The sequence below is a fragment of the Verticillium nonalfalfae genome (assembly GCF_003724135.2).
Source record: "Verticillium nonalfalfae strain VnAa140/NRRL 66861 chromosome Unknown scaffold_6, whole genome shotgun sequence".
Lineage (NCBI taxonomy): Eukaryota > Fungi > Ascomycota > Sordariomycetes > Glomerellales > Plectosphaerellaceae > Verticillium > Verticillium nonalfalfae.
In genome coordinates this window covers 357,359-375,098 of record NW_021167231.1, presented here as the reverse complement: position 1 = coordinate 375,098, position 17,740 = coordinate 357,359, and the positions used below count along the sequence as shown (strand labels likewise).

Genomic DNA, 17,740 nt, shown 5'->3' with positions numbered 1-17,740 from the left:
TCATGTCCTGACGCCCTGTTCAGCTCCTCATTGCAATGAGAGGCTACCGTCTCGCGGATTTGGGTCATGCTGCCGTGCTGAAATGCAAAGTCGAGTCGAAATGCGTAAAAAAGGAAAAGAAAAGGAAAAGAAAAATAGAGACAAAGCTGCGGCAGAAAGCAGGCAACTTAGAAGCGTACAGCGGAGTTCGGAGGCAAAACAGTACCTCAACCGCCGGGAGACCAGATGGTTTGGTTGTATTTACCACCAAGACTGGCCGCCAGCGCCGCTGCCGGGGTTGCCATAGCTGCCGCCGCCGCCGCCGCCACCGCCGCCGTAGCCACCGCCGTAGCCACCACCAGCACCGCCGTAGCTGGGGTTAGGAGGAGGACCTCCGAAGCCGCCGCCGCCGCCGCCACTGTAGCCGCTGCTGGGAGGGCCACCGAAGCCGCCGCCGCCGCCGCTGCTGAAGCCGCCACCGCCGAACTTACGGAAATCGCGGTTGGCACCCTGTCCACGGCCACGACCACCGCCGGACCTACCACGGCCGCCTCCGCCGTAGGAAGACTCACGGGCGATAGTCTCAAGGAACTGAGGAACCTCCTGGTTGGCTTCCTTGAGCAGCTCAAGTAGCTCGCGAACGACACCACGGTTGCCGCGGTTGAAGAACGCTGTGGAGTGACCAGTGTTGCCGGCACGACCAGTACGACCGATGCGGTGGACGTAATCGTCAATGTCGGTGGGCAGATCATAGTTGACAACGTGGGTGACGTTGGGAATATCGAGACCACGAGCGGCAACGGCGGTGGCAACCAGAATGGGGCAGCGGCCGTTGCGGAAGAACTCGAGGGCGCGCTCACGCTCGCGCTGAGTACGATCTCCGTGAATGGAAGTGGCAGGGAAGCTCTGGTTGATGAGGAAGTCCGAGAGCGAATCAGCCATGCGCTTGGTTTCGACGAAAATCAGCGTGAGACCTGCGCCATGGGTGTGGAGAATGTCGAGAAGAACAGAGCGCTTGTCGACGTCCTCAACGTACTCGACCTTCTGGGTGATGTTCTCCGAAGTGGAGCCAACACGACCAACAGAGAGGAAGACGTAGTCCTTGAGGAAGTCACGGGCCAGCATCTGGATGTCGCGGGGGAAGGTGGCGGAGAACATGAGAGTCTGGCGGTTCTGAACGCCGGGCATGTCCTCTCCCTCAACGATGCGGCGAATCTGAGGCTCGAAACCCATGTCAAGCATGCGATCAGCCTCATCGAGCACAAGATACTTAATGTTCTGCAGGGAGATGCGACCGCGCTCGATCAGATCGACAAGACGGCCGGGGGTGGCAACCAGGAGATCACAACCGCGCTCAATCTGGCGGAGCTGAGAACCAATGTCGGCACCACCGTAGACAACGCAAGGGCGAACCCACGAACGGTAGGCGAACTTGCGAGACTCGTCGTAGATCTGCGAGACAAGCTCACGGGTGGGGGCGAGGATCAGCGAGGTGGGGTAGGCCTTGCGCTGACGACCAAAGCTGCCACCGGCGGCGTTGGCGGGAACGGGCGAAGGACCGTTGATAAAGGCCTGAGAAAGAATGGGGAAGAGGAAACCACCAGTCTTGCCGGAACCAGTCTGGGCGCAAGCCATCAAGTCACGGCCACCCATGACAATGGGGATAGAGTACTTCTGAACGGGGGTGGGAACCTTGTAGTGGGCAAGGCCAATGTTGCTGATGAGGTGGTCATCAAGAGGAGGGTTCGTGAAGGTGAGGACAGGCTCGGGAACGTCGTGACCGGAAGCCTCGACGGGAATGTCGTCGTACTTCTCGAAGTTGATACCGGTGTGCTGCTTGGAAGGATCGTCTGGGGTTCCGAAGAGCTCGCGCTCGACACGGGGGTTGGCGGGTCCAGCAATGTGCTTGCCGTCGCGCCACTGACCATCGCCAGAGCCGCGGGTGTGTGCGGGAGCACCGCCGGCACCGCCAGCATTGCCGCCGTAGCCACCGCCGTAGCCACGATCACCACCGTTCCAGCCGCCACGACCACCACCGCGACCGCCACCGTAGTGAGGAGGAGGACCGCCAGCCGCAGCGGGAGCAGGGGGGCCGCCAGGGCCACCGGGACCGCCCATGGCAGGCCAGTCACCGCCGCCGCGACCACCGCCGTAGTTGGTGTTGTTGCCGTTGTTACTAGGTCCTGGTCAGCACTAAGGTTTGGTAATCAGATGGAGAGAATATAATACTAACCCAGCCCAGGCACTGTTGTTGAGGCCGCCGTTGACGTTGGGAGGGCCGCCGGCGACGGGGGCGGGGGCGGCGGCAGGAGGAGCCTGGCCCATCTTGCCTCGCATATGAGGGGGGATGTAAGAGGAGCGACCAGAGGCCTCCTGAGTGGAGCCGATGTTGAGGCCGTTGATGTTGAGCTGATCAGCCATGATGAATAACGTTCGTAGGTTGATGAGGTGTCGTCAAGTTGATGGGTTTGGAAATCGTGCTCGAAAATAGAATCGAGGGTATTCGTAACGTCTCTCGTGACAAACGATCGGTTCCTGGGAAGGAAATGATTGTTGATGAGAGGCAAAGTTCGGCCGCGTAATGACAGTCGAACCAAAAGACGAACGATGGATGACGAGAGGGAAAAAGAAGACGGCGGATGTCTTCTGATGTCTCTCGAAGTTTGTTTGTGTCGTCTAAGCAGGTGCTCTCGCTCAGGCACTGATTAGGCTAGGACGTCAGTATCTTGTGTTTCCCGAAGAAAAAAGGAAAACAAAAGACAAAGATGACGATGCGGAGGAGATTGTTGCGCGTGTGGAGGATGGAAGGAAACGAGTCCCTTTTTGGTGGTTGAAGGAGAGGAGGATTGTGGGAGAGAGGTGATTGTGGGAGGAAGGTAGAAAAGAGAAGAATCATTAACTGTAGGGAGGCAACAGGAAAAAAAAAATCGGTTTGAGGACTGTCGGAAGGTGCCTAACCAAACCCCTGCGACCCGCAAAAGTTTAGGGGCGCTGCGACGCCCTGACTTAGCTGGCTGTTGGCTGCTGACTGGGAGTGGGTGGCAGTTGTGCTTTTCGTTGTCCACCCCCCACCCCCCTTCTTCTGCCAGTGGGAGGTCCTGGGGCAAGGGCGCCCGCGTAGTTACCTAGTTCCTGCCCTGTGGGTGTGTAGTGGCCCTGCGGCGGCCTGCGCGGTGAGAGCGAATGAGCACGGGCCCCGGAACACGGAATGCCTGCTCTGTGAGTGGCCAGCACACCCCAGCACCTGTACCACTTTGGCCACCCAAATGCATGTGCTTTGCCATTTCGAGGGAAAACTGGGCCAGCCCCCCCCCCCCCTACCGTCGACGTGTCGCTACGACTCAGTCCACTGTCGACCGATGACATAACGCTCTTCAGCAGGCCGGCGGCAGTGGCACGACATGCACCAGCTAGAAGGACGGGAAGAGCGTCTTTGGAAGGGAACCGCAGAAGAACAACACTAGCAAGAGGCAAAATCCTGACCAACCCATTGTCCTTCGGCAGGAACTTATGGCCTCACGTTCCTGTCGGAGAAATTGCGAGCTGCTATTGCAGAAGTCTACTACTGCGGTCATCATGTGATTCCGGTACGAAAAGATAGCACAGCGTCGTTGTAGGGGTTGGTTGTTAGGTTCCAGGTCTGCGGGTCTTGTGACGATGCCCAGTGACACCAAATATACGTGGTTGCATAGCAGCCACATGAGATGGGGTGGTGTGGGAAGGATGAGCGGTACCTTCGTGGGATACATACTCGGACAGCACTGCCATCTCATTGCGAAAGTACCACTGACTTGCAGGAACCTCGACCCTTGCTCTTGCTCGTCTCCGGTTACTCCTGGGAGACCCTGTGAAAGAGCATCCGCTTGATTTAGACGTTTAGTTCGGTTTGAAGGTTATCCCGCTATGCTCTGAACGATCTACTCTGCCCAAGGTGGCTGCGATTGCAGACTCAGCATCAGATGTCTGGCGCTTTCCTGACTAAGGTCTACGAGCCTAAAGTATAGTGGTCTTCCAAATTATTGGCCCAAATTGCAGGCCAACATGAGCGTGGTGCTTGACTTTGAGCCGCACTACAAGACATGTGGGTGCGACTGGCTGTACAGGGTCTTGAGATCATTGGATCGGGCACGGCTCGATTCACCGTAACTTGCAATGTACGCACTGGTCGATACACCTCAAGTCTAAGCCGTAACGCCGAAGAAAAGCAAGAAAAGCAAGAGCTCTCTGCCATGCGACGCCGAGCCCCGTGTAACGATGCGTTCGCTTTCGTCGTAAAGCGCCCCGGAAGCACGGACACCTGTTCCTCAACTCGACCATAATGGGCAGGCTGGTCTACGACGACCATGTCTTGATGCGGCGGACGCTGCCTCATCGAGAGAGAAAAGCATGAGACTGCGCAAGCTTGCTTCAGAAAGCTATGACTTTGCGTGTTGACGGGTATGGTGCACTGGTTGTAGATGAAAAGGACAACAAAGCAAGGTTGACAGAAGTGTCAGCGAAGGCAGCTGTCACAGCATTATCACTGCAGAAAGACAGACATGGGTTCTTAGCATGCCGTAGCCTCGAAAAATCGACGCCTGTATCATTGACCGACCGAGTCTAGTAATACATGCCATCGTTGATGGCCCTTTATCCTCCGCCTCCGCGCACCGTGACCACAGCTGACACTTAGGCGCTCTTGACTACCTTGTCGTCGTCAAACTCAATATCAATCACGCCGTCCTTCGTGACTGCCTTGACGAGCATGCCCTTGAAGTCGATGGGCATTCGTCTCTTCAGCTCGTCCGTGCACATGTTGAGGATCTTGATGCCCTGGCCAAGGGTGATATCGGGGTGGTGGTGTTTGTCGAGGATGGAGAGGCAGTAGTATCTGCACGTGGGTCAGCAAGATGAAAGACGTACGCAGACAATCATGCCCAGACGTACTGTGCGTAGCCGTGGGCGGCATATGGCACGGGCGCCATCGACGCGAGGTAGTCCATCCAGTAAAGCGCGGGCTTGAGAGTGATGGGGTCGACACCGCCCAGTAGGAGGTTGACATTGTAGGGCTTCCGGGAGCGCAGGCTGGAGGCGAGCTCGCCGCGGACAAAGTGGGAAATGGCGGATGGAGAGAGATCCGTCTCGTTTCGCATCGAGTAGAGCTGGGCGTTTGCTTGAATGTATTCGGCGAATTGTACTGCACGGGGAGGAACCGTCAGTCAGGGGCACATGCGAGGGAATCAAAGGGGCATCCGTGGTCACGAACCTGTATCACCAGCCTCTCCTGAGAAGGCCATCAGCGTGTGCTTGTTCAGCTGCCTCGTCTTGTCGTCGGACGCCTTCAGGACGGTTGCGCCTCGCATCGCAGCCTTGGAGGCGGCGATGATGGTGAAGTCCTTGCCCGTAATTCCGAGAAGCACCTCCCTGTGGCGTTGTTAGCACAATTCGAGGTCGTCTCGGTGGGCATGCTCACATTGTGGCTGTCGTTGTCGTGTATGGAAGCTATGTGGTCGTTATGGGCAAATGCGGTTGTTGCTCGTAGGTGCACCACCTCAAGCCTCTCCGAAGCACTGGAGGTCCCAGCAGCCAGCCAGCCCCAGTTGAGCTCCCTGACTGACGCGCGCAAAGCTACAGCCTAGCCGCGCCCCCAAGGCATCTTCTGCCGCCCCCGACCGCCCAGTCAGTCATCCAGCAAGAGTGCTTTTTGGGCGGTAATGGAGCAACGGAAGATGCTGCCCCACTGAGCATCCCCCCCGGGACCCACTCAATGCTGCCTCCGAACTTTTTTTTTCCAGTCCCTCCAAAAAGTTCGTGAGAGCCAGAGAGTCGGCGGGTCGCTTTTGGAAGCCAGAACAGCCCAGCACGCAAAAGTCGCCCAACCGTGCCTCCAACCATGTCGTCGTTCTTCACCATCCCCGGGGCGAACAAGAAGCGGAAGAGGCCCGAAGCTTCAGATGCACCCAAAAAGCGAATTGCAGCATCCAAGGGCCCAGGTCGAGCCGCCCCGCGAGGAGGTGCCAAAGGTGCCGCCTCCAAATCCAAGGTCGCCGCGCCTGCCGGCAAGAAGGCTGCCGCTGCCGACGACGACGACGAGTCGATTTCTGGAAGCGATGACGAGAGCATTGTCAGCGTATCGGACAAAGAGGAGGAAGGTTCCGGGTCAGAGGGAGAGGGCGAGACGGCAGCAGAGCGCCGCTTGAGGCTGGCAGAGAGGTACCTGGACAATGTCCGGCAGGAGGTGGACGAGGTGGGCTTCAACGCCGAAGACATTGACCGAGACCTGATCGCGGAGCGTCTGATCGAGGACGTCGCGGAAGCCAAGGGAAAAGTCTACCGCCAATTGGCATCCGAATTTGCCTTTGACGAGGCGACGCACACCTACTTCAAGAACAACGCAGAGACCTTCACATCCGTCGCTGTCAACGCCCCCTACGCCTATACCACGACCAAGGACATGTACCTGCACAAGTGGAGGATACAGGACCTACCCAAGGACCAGTTCCCCCAGACCCAGACCAAAAAGAAGAAGTCAAAGTCGAAGAAGCCCCCGCCACCGCCCCGGAGGAAACCCCAGCTCGAGCAGTGGCTCAAGGGCAATGGTGACCCCACGAACAAGTCCTCCCAACGACACAGCGACCGCATTCTCTGTGTGGCCGTTTCCTCAGACGGAAAGTATCTCGTCACCGGTGGCGAGGACAAGCGTCTCATTGTCTACAACGCCGAGACGCTCAAGCCCATTCGCGTCTTCACCCATCACCGTGATGCCGTCACGGGCCTGGCTTTCCGCCGTGGTACGAACCAGCTCTACAGCTGCTCGCGAGACCGGACCGTCAAGGTCTGGTCCCTGGACGAGCTTGCCTATGTCGAGACTCTCTTCGGCCACCAAGACCAAGTCGTCGACATCGATGCCCTCGCCCAAGAGCGCTGTGTCAGCGTCGGCGCTCGTGATCGCACCGCCCGCCTGTGGAAGGTCGCCGAGGAGTCGCAGCTCGTCTTCCGCGGCGGCGGCAGCGGCGTCGACAAGAAGAGGCCCCTCAAGGATGTCGACCCACGTTCCATCGCACACGAAGGCAGCATGGAACGCGTTGCCATGATCGACGACGAGCTGTTCGTCACTGGCAGCGACAGTGGTGCCCTTTCCCTATGGAGCGTCACCAAGAAGAAGCCCATGCACATGATCCCTATGGCCCACGGCCTGGAGAAGCGCCTGCTGCCCACAGAGGCGTCGGCAGAGAAGGCCCCTGGCGACGATATTGTGCCCCCGCCGCAGCCAAGGTGGATCACGGCGCTCAGGACAATCCCATACACCGACATTGTTCTCAGTGGCAGCTGGGACGGCTATGTTCGCGTGTGGAAGCTCAGCGATGACAAGCGGAAATTGGAGCCGTGCGGCGTCCTCAGCGGCGGGAAGGGGCTGCCCGTCTCCGCCGCCGATTCGGACGTCGACATGGATACAGAGCCCGCCCAGCAAGACGGGTTCCTGATCAGGGGCATCATAAATGACATTGCTATCTTTGAGCGCGGGGAGAAGGCGAAGGACGGGCTATGTGTTGTTGTTGCCGCTGGAAAGGAGCACAGGCTGGGTCGTTGGCAGATGACCAAAGGGTCGGCCAAGAATGGAGGCTACGTGTTCGAGGTGCCAAGATCAATACCCCTAAAGCCGGAGGTGAACGGAGCTCATGACAAGGACCCAGAGATGGAGGACGATGAATGAATCAAGTCAGCGGCTGGTGCATATTAGACTGCATATTCGGGTTGTGTATAATATGAGTGAGCGAACGATACTTGGTCGGACTACGCCCCTTACTACCTGTTAAGCACCCCCATCACTCTTTCCAGACACAGGGCGCCTTGGCCTTTGTCAAGACATCTTCAATCACATTTCTTGAGGGACAGCATTATGAACTGATCGTTCGGCATTGTGTTCTCTGAACCACTCACACAGTGTGCTCGGCCATCTACCTAATCTGTCAGGAGTCAAACCAGCCCCGTTTGATCAATACTCTCAGCCGCGGGAGCCAAAAGACAACCACAGCAAGTCGCAATGCAAAGTCCAAACGCCTGCCCGTGATTTCATTACACGCGGTATGTAGTCTCTCGTCGTGCCCAGTCACTGTAGTTCGGCCAAAATGGAAATCAATGTCCAGCCCGCGCCGGGGTATCATGCATAAGGATATTCGCTCTAATCCGCACCCGTAAGATCAATGTTGTTGTCGCCGTTGGCCGCCCGGCGTCCAGTGCCCCCATAGACAACCTTCTTGCCTCGGTCACCTCGAGAAGGCGTATTTCGCGTTACTAGACCACGTTGACTTCGACGCCCCAAGCTGGGGCTGAGTGTAAAGTGGGGACTCGTCGTCCTCTTTTCCGATGTTTTCTCGCTTTGTGGACTTTCATCGACCACAACGATGGCTTGGCTGTTTCCTCGTTCTGCATGCTTCGTCTGCTGTTTCTCAGGCGATTCGGGCCGTTCATCATGGTCACCAGACATGCTAAGATACGACCAGCTGTTGCGCTCAAGAGCAACCATCCCATCGTATCGCTTTTTTGGATTACGAAACTGGCGGCGAGGTGCAGGTGGGTTGGCCTCCGATAGGGTCAATTCGTCATGTGGCTCTTTCCGCTTAGGCGTCCCTCGTTCTGAGGAACTGCTAGATAGTATTGGCGGGACGAATGAACTGTCGTCTCTACTGGCCAGGCGCTCGATATCCGAAGTATCTACCAAGGGGCCCACCTTCGGCGATCTACAAGGCAATGCTTTCAGAGCCTGGTTTGATTGGGGAGGCGGCCGAACGGGTTTTGGCGAGGAACCAATGTTTTGGTCTGACGGGGACTGGCCATCTTGGGGGTCTGCGGCGGTGAGATTGCCGGTCTTTCCACTAGACGGAGGGTCAGAACTCGAAACTTGGATTTCCTGGACTGGCTTGCGTGGATTGGTCGTACCAGTTGTTTGAGCAGCGTGTGCCGGTGACGAATCCACGGCTGGAATGACCAATTTCTTTTGCGCCAGCTTAAGAGCTTTGGCGTCTTGCTTGGCCTGTCTTTCCTTGTCGCGCTGGACGTTCTGTTCTTGTCGTAGCCTTATTATAAGCTCTCGGATATTAATACGCATGGCGACTGGGTCGATGTCCGACCATCCAAGGTCTTTCTTATTGACGATGTCGCTGATGACCTGATCTGGTTGCTTCAGGAACCTTTCGACATACGCAAGGAGGAAGATACCGCAGCTGCTGAAATCGCTTTGCTCGGGAATGCCTCTGGCGGTCCAACCAAAACGAGGCGGGGTTTCGACGTCGATCCGATGTTTGTGCTTGATCTCCTGTACTAGGTAATCCTTGAGGTTGGTGCAAGTACGTGAGTGGGTATTCCCCATGGAGTCCAGAGTAATGATTCTAGCGTCGCCGGGTTCCGCTGGACGTTTCCCCCCACCATCGAGCTTCCGGGTTTGCGCCTTGCTCAAGGCAATTTCCTTGAATAACTTGGGAGACTTGCCAGGAGCAACGTCAGAGACAATCCGAACATCTGCTTCACTGTCATCTTGCACATCAACAGCTGCGTCTGGAGTTGACTGTATCTGGCTTCCCGGCTGAGGCATGTCCTCCTCACCAACATTTGTGACAATTGTCTTGTTGTCATCCCTCGCCGTCGCTGGAAGGAGTTTCCCAGGATGGCAGATGATGGCCAGATACCAGTGCGCTGCTTCGTTTACTGGAACAATGATGTAGTCTTTGGAGAGCAAGTCGATCTTGGCAGTCCATGACTTGACCGCGTCATAGTCGACACCTCGACCCTTTTGTTGGCCCAATCTCTCGTAAAACCAAGGATTCATGAACAAGATTCGTTCCGACCATCCCGCATTCTCAGTTTCCAGCTGATCCTGAAGGTATCTGAGGTAGAAGACGATGAGGTTGTCGTTCAGACACTGGTGTTCTTCGAGCCTAGAAATATCATCCTTGATGATTTGGGCGCGATTCTTGCCACTGGCGGGATAGATCAGTGGCTTGTCTTCCCACATCTTGTCCCAATCTGGATAGTTTTTGATCCATTGATTGTTGGTGAAAGTCATTGTAGACGACGTTTCTATGTCGTCACTTGTGCGACGCTCTACTTGACGACTTCGGGGGCTTTTGCGGCGAAGTTGTGATTTATCGACCTCTGAAGGCGAGTTGGAGCCAACTTTCATTCGATCTCTAAGAGATAAACGCCTAGTGGTTTCTGCGGTCTCGGGCGACGGCGGTGAAGATCCCCTGCCTTGTCGGCAGAGTCGAGGATCAAGACCTCGGCGTTTGTCTTGCTGTATATGATTTTGTGCAGCATCTGTCGATTCGGGATCCCTGATCCGATGCATATTTGGATCTACCTGTGCTGGAGCGCTCTGGTACAGGTTGTCGAAGACTTTTTGAAGCGTTTCACTTTAGAAAGAGTAAGCATTACAATCCTCGACCAGCTCGGTCTGTCAACATACCGTGGTGGGTGTTCGAGTTTCACAGATTTCAGATCCTGGGCTCCTGTGGCGATCGCGCTAAAAATCCATCGAATAATTGCAATGACATCCGGAATGGACGGGATTTCGATACACAACTTCGGCGATATTACCGACTTGTATGACCGGAAAAAGACAAGATGCTGTGACTCCTCCGAGAACTTGATCTTAATGCAGTCTCGCAGCGTCAGTGTCAACCATTGCATGTCCAGCTTTTCGCCCGCTTTGTCGACTGGTACTAGACTGAAGGTATCTTTTTTGTTCAGTCTCAGCCGAATTATTTGACCACATTGCTTGGCATCAAAGCGAACCTTGCCCGACACGGCACGAGAAACAGTGACTTCCTCATCTTGACTTTCTTGCCTCTCTTGAAATTTCGTCTTGCGTATATCTCCCTTTGGAGTTTTACGGTTCAAGGGCGAGACTTGGCCATTGAGCGACATGCGTGAGTCCCTCGAGGCGTCGATTTCCTTTGTTGGGGATGCATTTAGCTCGTCGTCGCTGTCAATAGCTTCAGGGGGCTGTTTTGAGGATTGTTGATAGGTTCGGGAGGACAACCGATTGCCCTCGAGCTGGTCCGTGATCCGTTGTACCTCTTCCACATCACGCTTGGCGATGGCAACGGTCCGCCGGCTTTCAAGTGCTGCAATATCAACTCTGGGCGGTGTCTTCAGGTCGTTCGGACGGCGTTGTCTTTTCGCATGGTGCTTCTCGTCCTCGGCTAGCTCGTCAATCTCTGGGGACTGTCGTCGTTTGTCGCCAGACCTTGAGCTCGTAGCCTTCTGGGACATCAGCCCACTACGATGAGGTTTCTGTGTCGCTTTGGCCTCCGGTGCGTTGTCTGTGCTCATATCATCGGAGTCGTCCTTAAACTTTGGTAGAAACCGAGCCATACTGTGGCCCACGTCTCTGAATCTCCCCATGAAGCCACCCTCCGGCTTCAAGTTGTTTTGGGGTTGGAAAGTGCCCTTCAGGACATGTTTTTTTGACCCCATGATGTTGCAAATACATCAGCGATGAGTTCGAGGCGTTGGCCGGGTCGCGGCCTGTGTTGTGCGCAGGGGATGTTCGGTTCGGTAAATCCAGATGGGATCGGTATCTTCACTTTTCGTTCGGCACGCTGTACGGAGACCGCTGAAGCAAAATGTCAAAACCATGCTCGGCTCCTGGAAATATCGCTTGCCATACGCTGGACGAGGAATCCAGTCGGCCTCTGAGGGGCCCCTTCTTAGCAAGAGCCCTCGTGCCAGATGCTGACCAGAGGTCAGCCCTTTGTTCACGAAAGAGTCGCTTTCATTCGATGTGAGGTCGGATTGGCTCGGTCTGGGAACAAACACAGGCTGTCAGAGGGGGCGTCTTTGCTGCTCCTTGCATACAAACACTCACAGTGGTTTCGCGGCATGGCAGTGATAGACAGTAAATGAACAAATTCTCTCCGACAGACCTGTGCTGCTGTGTTGTGGTGCTCTTGGTGATCGTGTGCAGCCGTCTGTGAGGACTAGTGGGGTACGGGCAGTGATGGCAAGAACAGACCAGCCAGAAAATGCACGTCTGAGGTAGGTACGTAGGTAGGTTGCAGTGACGAAGGAGGGAGCTGCATGGGGAGACTTGGGGGTCCACTTTCTGGCGACCAGCCGGCAGCACTTCGCGCTAAATACATATTACTGTACCTGTTTGGCAGGTAACCGAAGTCACTGGACAACCTAGAAACGCATGGGTCCTTGAACGTAAGCTAGATATGTATGGTTACTACATCTTGTACGTCTTCTTCTTGTTATCTAACCATATCTTCATGTAGCTGAATGAGTACCTAAATGATATGCTAAAATGCTATTTCTACCAAGCTATACAAGTTTTTATGAGTACCTACCTACCTACCTCACCTACCTTACCTACCTAACCTACCTTACCTACCTAACCTACCTAGGTAGTGGAACATGGGCTTTGGGTTACAATAACAGGAACCCCTCTTTAAATCCATGTAACCTGCGGAACATCACACTTTGGGTCTCGCGGAGCCTAGTCAGAACCTCCCGAGCCTCCCTCCTCGGAATCCCGTGGCCGAACGCCAGGAAGGAAGAAGCGCATAGACGACTCACAGGAAGATCCCCCGCTTGTTCCCTCTAATGACCAGCCCTTTCAGCCTCCTTGGCATCAAACCCCTGGCCGCTCCGCTGGTCAAGTTTGTGGTCGAGCAGGTGTTCGCCCCTCAACGAGAACGCATTCGCTAGACTCGCCACAAACGCCCAAAAATAGGGAGATTCAGAGGAGAGCCAGAAAGCCACGTCGCCACGTCTTGTTACCGTGGAAAGTAGATGAGTCTATAGAAGCTCGTAAAGAACCTTTTCAAGGTGTTAACTTATACCATCCACCTAATGAAGAGATCAGGGAAGATGACTGCTCACCCGCCAGCTAAGGATGAGGCATCGGCCTGCAATCAATCAAAGCCGTAGTCTGCGATGACAGTAGGGCCACAGGATCCCATGCGTTTGCTGCTCCCATCGCGAAGAATGTGATCGTCAGGTACGCATAGACGTGCCAATGGCGGAACTAGGGATGCTGTTAGCATGGTCTTGGTTCAACAGTTGAGCTGTCGGGTCAATCGTACCGCATATTTGACCTCTACCAACTGATTGAACTCTCGTTTCTGCTTTGGGCCCGGGTCGTTGAGAAGAACACGGCGAGTCAATATATGCGCCTCTCTATCAGGAGGCACCTGTTGAGCCACAGGTTGAGAGGCTAATACAGGGGGTTGGGGTCTCGAGAGAACGTATATAAGGGCTGCGGAGAGCCAGGACCAAGATCCTATCTAACTCCCTACCTGACATTTGGCTGCGGATATGACCTACGAAGGACCTCTTCACTCTGCTGGTCCACGAGCCCTGACATAGATCTCTAAATGAGGCTGATTATCTGGCCTTCATGTCTCAAAAGTGGTCAATCTAAACCCCAAACTCCTCTCTTATCTACACATACGAGAACTCTATTTCATGTAAGCCAAGCATCTAGGTGTCACCCTTGGTAGCGCGCCCAGCGCCAGGAGCTTCAAAAATAGTCCAGCTTTCTTCGGAGAGCTGGGAGTCACTACAGCCATGAGCCTCAGTTCGAAGACAGCAAAGTTCTTATTCCCTCCCTGTCGTCGGACAGTCTATGGATTGAGCTTTACAGCCACTCGACAGGAAGAAAGACCTACCGGAGGACTTTGATGCCACCAGGGCTTTTGCAGATAAAATACTGCAGTACTTCGAAAGGGAGATCGGACAGCGAGAAAGACCAGCCATTCTTCGCTTGCCTACCTATCCTACCCTTCACGGCCCCCAGCTGATCGCTTAATGCGCCCAAGTGACCAGTACGCATGAGCGCAAGAGGGGAAACAGAAGGCAGTAATATCGACCCAGACCGGAAGTCTCTGGGCAGCGATTGTCACGATTTCTTGAGCCTCCTCACGCGGAAGTTTCGGCGGCGGCGGCGGCAACGATCCGGCACCACATTAGACCGCCAATGGGTATCTTGCTCAAAGATCCGCCTAGCCATATGACGCGATCCTGGGTATTACCTCTTCTCTCGGATATCACAACCTTTACTGCCCTGCAGGCTGATCGCCGTTTCCTCGTTAGAGCCAGTAATCGCAATCTCACCAAGGGTCTTGATGCATAGCAAGAGGCATTGCCGCAGATCGCCTACCTACGTAATGAAGGACGATGAAAGACGGTGCAAGACGATGAAAGCCAACAACCTTTCCTATTTCACCTCCCAAACTCATTATCATGAATGCTATTTGTACAGAGCAACCGAAAGCGCGACCTCTCCTTCATTCATTTCTGGGTATCTATAAAGCAAGCTTTCTGTGTTGTCGTAAGACTGGAGTTCCCGTTCGCTTTTCGATACTTAATCAGACTTAAAACGAAAGTCCAACACTGTTGAACGAAGCACGTCTAGGTGCCACCATCAACGCCCTTTCCCTTGGAATCTGTTGTCCTAAGCAGATGTCGCAAGCTGCCCTCGGCATGGCTTGTTGAGCTTCCCCCTTTCGCCGACGCTGGACTGATTCCCATCACAGGAGGAAACGACCATGTAGGCATCCAGCCACTTAGACCGCCGAGCAAACTGCCCTGAACTTGGGTCTGCGAGTCCCCTGTATGAAAAATCCTACTTTTGTGTTCTTCGCTTTGGTCTCTCGCGCCTCTGGGATCAATTGGGCCTGTCTCCTCTGGCTCTGTCCGTACTTGGAGGTGATTCATAGACGTCTGTGGCAGCGCAGGCTCGCTTAGCAACGTAGAAGACGAGCTCCGTGGCGTTGCCATGTCGTTTATGATCGGGTACTGGCGTGTGCTCTCAATCATGGCTGACGCAAAGGAGGATGACTTCCTCCTCCTGAGACTGACTTCACAAGTGACGCTCTCCAGTCTCGGGCGTTGCTCGGCAGGAGACGCACTTGCCTGGGTTATTTCGACTTTCCGCTCTGCTCGCCCTCGAACCTCTTGGGTGATTTCGCTGGCGGACTTCTTTTTGGACTTGCCATCCTCCGACGAGCCGCTCGACGACATGATGGTTTCCAGGGTGCCCATGGCCATGCTTCTCCGCCGGGCGCCACCACCTCTCCTCTTGTGAAGACGACTCGCTTGCCGTTCATCATCCGAGGTGACGGCCTGCAGAGTGGGTCCGTTGGTGTGCTGTTGACGTCGTGACGACACCGAGGCCATGAACGCAGCGCCAGACCCATGTGGGGTGACATGGACTTCATATTGGTTGCTGAGGGAATACCGAGATCTGGCACAGATCTCAGCAATGCGGTCCAGGTCAGCGTTGATGCTGGTGTCTTCCTCTGCCTCCATGTTGGCCATCATTTGTTTAAAGCTGTACGCCTCGATGGGCGGCAGCTTGGTCGTCGCATCACGATTGCCTAGGCCCTTCTTCGACTTTGCTCTTGCCATGCTCAGCAGACCATGCTGCTGACCGCTGAGTGGCGACCGAAATGCTATGATACGCCTGACCGAAGCGGCAGGGCCGTTGCCAACAGAGTTGTTTGCGGTGGAGTGAACAGGCTTCCCTCCTGCGATGATGCTGCGCGTGGTGCTCGACTGCCTGCTCTCCGTCTCTGAATAAGTCCGTACGAGCACAGGCTGTGAGTTGGTGCTGCTCTGAGCTCCTGTCGACTTCGCGTAACGGCTGCGCGACGGGTAGTTCACGTTGAGTTCTCGGAGGGCCAGAGTGCGGTGGGCAGCTGTGTCGTCGTCGAGTGGAATCGGCTTGCCCTCTGCTGTGGATGGTATGAGAGAGGTCGATGAAGTGTTCGGCTGGAAGAGAGGCGGGAAGGAGAAGGGCAATGAATCGCGTCTTGAATTTTTGGGTTGCCGGGAGATGGATGCCTGCGATGAAGCGACGGATGCGTTCGAGACAAGTTGTGTTGGAGGTCGGTAGCGGCCGTACTGGCCAGACGTAGCAGGCCTTGTCTGGTCCATCGTGATATCTAGCACGTCGTGCGGCGGATGGTGGTTTTTATGTATAGTGAGGCAGACAGGCTGGCATACGGCACCGTGGCTGGCCACAGGGGCCGGTCTGCGTCGTGCTGCAGATGGGATGTATAGTTTAGACAGCGGCCGGTGGCAGACGCATGGTGCCAAAGGCTGTTTGTGGCCGAGCGTGGGATTCTGATCCACACGGAGGCAGACGAGGCGATCGCGTGCTGGGCAGTGTCGAATCGAGACAAGTCGGATCAGATGTTCGGGCGGTTAGTCTGCTATGTTCCGAGGTGCTCGAGGCACGAAAGTGGAGAGTGGACAGCGAAGAGGAGCAGACGGGACGCAATTCGCAACACCCCGGATTGATTGTACGGGGACGGAATCGCGGTATCTCGCGAGAGGGAGGATTCTGTCGAGGAGGAGAGGAGGAAAAAAGAAGAGCAGTCGCTGGACCGGAGGTTGAGTTGCAGCCGGGCGCAGGAGAGCGCACGACAGTGATAGGCGACTGGCCTAGCCGGACGAGTGCATGCTGCACGTCTGTCGTGGCTGTCGTTCAAAGGGTGGCCCAAGACGAAGGGGCAGTCTGGCGGGGGAGCCTAAGAAGACGCGCCAACCAATCGCCGCTGCGGGGTTGCCGTACTTGCGTGAGCTGCCGAACAGTGCCACACTGTGCTGTTCTGACCATGATCCGCACCTGATCGACTCCTCTTCGCACTGTCTCCGCTCGCGCCTGCCGTCCCCAGTTCGCCTCCCCTCGCCCTTTCCTTCCACACCCTGTGGTAGCTTTCTCAGCCCCTGTTCGCCAGGTACTTACTGTCTGGGCCCTCCACTTATACGCACCATCCATGGTCGACATTGGGGTCTCAACTCATCGTTGACTCAAACTCCCACTCTCTGGACACATAACATGTGGAACGTCGACGTGGCTCAATTCGGGTCCGTTCCTCGAGCACGAAGGACCAATTCATGACTACCTGTTGTCCGTGTGTGCTGGCTCTCAGTCGCCCGGGAAAGCCGCTGGTTTCAACCTCATGAATTCTTACGCTTATGGCTGCCAATGCTGCATGCTGCTACTGTGGCTCGGCTCATGCTTGGATCAATAATGACAGCACACATGGCAGCCTGCGTATCGGTAGAATACACCGAAACGTACACGACTTAGCCTCTCACTGTCTACATGCCACCTCTCGTCCTCCGCGAACAGCCCGCCACATACAGGCCCTTGTTGTCTATGCATGGTGCCCCTGAATACTAGAGCACCATGACAGCCTCCGGGCGATCTACGACACATGGAAAGGTCTCAGATGACAGCACGTGTGCACCGCTACGCACGCCCCAGTTCCGTTCTTCAACCTCAACTGGCCAAGCCACCAAGCCAGCAGACACGCGAGCACAAACGTTTCCATTGCGAACGTCCCTGGCAGCGCAGCATCCAGTGTATTGAACCCGATGCTCGGATATCCTCGTCGTCACCTTTTGGCAACTTGCAGGGGCGCGACGCTCCGGCCGGTGCATGAAGTAAATTAGACCCGTGGAGTTCAAGGCTCTGAAGCTTGAGGCCCTGGCAACGAAGAGCGCGTTTTTCTTAATCACAGATGAAGGGCACGTCTTGGACGCTGCACACTCCATACGAATTCTCCTCTCGTGACCAAACCAATGTCATGTTCCGATGACCATATTGACCAGACTTGCCACGTTCCTTGGCAGTCTCATATGTACCTTCAGGCTGAACGAGTTGCCCGTATCTGGACGGTATGGTGGACCTGAACCAATTTTGACATACAAATGTACGGATGAGCTGGCTTTGCGCTATCCTGCGCGGCCACTACGAGAAGAAGCG

The 17,740-nt window shown here is 55.4% G+C and overlaps 5 protein-coding genes across 5 annotated transcripts; 1 reads left to right on the top strand and 4 right to left on the bottom strand.

Annotated features, from left to right (window-relative positions):
- Positions 1–240: 240 nt before the first annotated feature.
- DED1 (DEAD-box ATP-dependent RNA helicase) lies at positions 241–2,400 on the bottom strand (the record flags this gene model as incomplete). The annotated part of the gene is made up of 2 exons (XM_028641633.1): positions 241–2,155; positions 2,213–2,400. 2 exons carry the CDS (start codon positions 2,398–2,400, stop codon positions 241–243), a joined length of 2,103 nt encoding a protein of 700 aa, XP_028498758.1.
- Positions 2,401–4,647: 2,247 nt separating this feature from the next.
- PRE1 (Proteasome subunit beta type-4) lies at positions 4,648–5,646 on the bottom strand (the record flags this gene model as incomplete). Its single annotated transcript, XM_028641632.1, has 5 exons — positions 4,648–4,849; positions 4,906–5,155; positions 5,225–5,382; positions 5,432–5,460; positions 5,632–5,646. 5 exons carry the CDS (start codon positions 5,644–5,646, stop codon positions 4,648–4,650), a joined length of 654 nt encoding a protein of 217 aa, XP_028498757.1.
- A 205-nt stretch (positions 5,647–5,851) lies between these two features.
- On the top strand, positions 5,852–7,672 carry RRP9 (pre-rRNA processing protein; the record flags this gene model as incomplete). The annotated part of the gene is made up of 1 exon (XM_028641631.1): positions 5,852–7,672. The coding sequence occupies one exon, from the start codon at positions 5,852–5,854 to the stop codon at positions 7,670–7,672; it is 1,821 nt and encodes a 606-aa protein (XP_028498756.1).
- A 1,043-nt stretch (positions 7,673–8,715) lies between these two features.
- D7B24_007521 (uncharacterized protein) lies at positions 8,716–11,331 on the bottom strand (the record flags this gene model as incomplete). The annotated part of the gene is made up of 4 exons (XM_028641630.1): positions 8,716–8,834; positions 8,899–9,981; positions 10,234–10,367; positions 10,421–11,331. 4 exons carry the CDS (start codon positions 11,329–11,331, stop codon positions 8,716–8,718), a joined length of 2,247 nt encoding a protein of 748 aa, XP_028498755.1.
- A 3,442-nt stretch (positions 11,332–14,773) lies between these two features.
- On the bottom strand, positions 14,774–15,900 carry D7B24_007520 (uncharacterized protein; the record flags this gene model as incomplete). The annotated part of the gene is made up of 2 exons (XM_028641629.1): positions 14,774–14,818; positions 14,917–15,900. The coding sequence occupies 2 exons, from the start codon at positions 15,898–15,900 to the stop codon at positions 14,774–14,776; spliced, it is 1,029 nt and encodes a 342-aa protein (XP_028498754.1).
- Between the last annotated feature and the right edge of the window lie 1,840 nt (positions 15,901–17,740).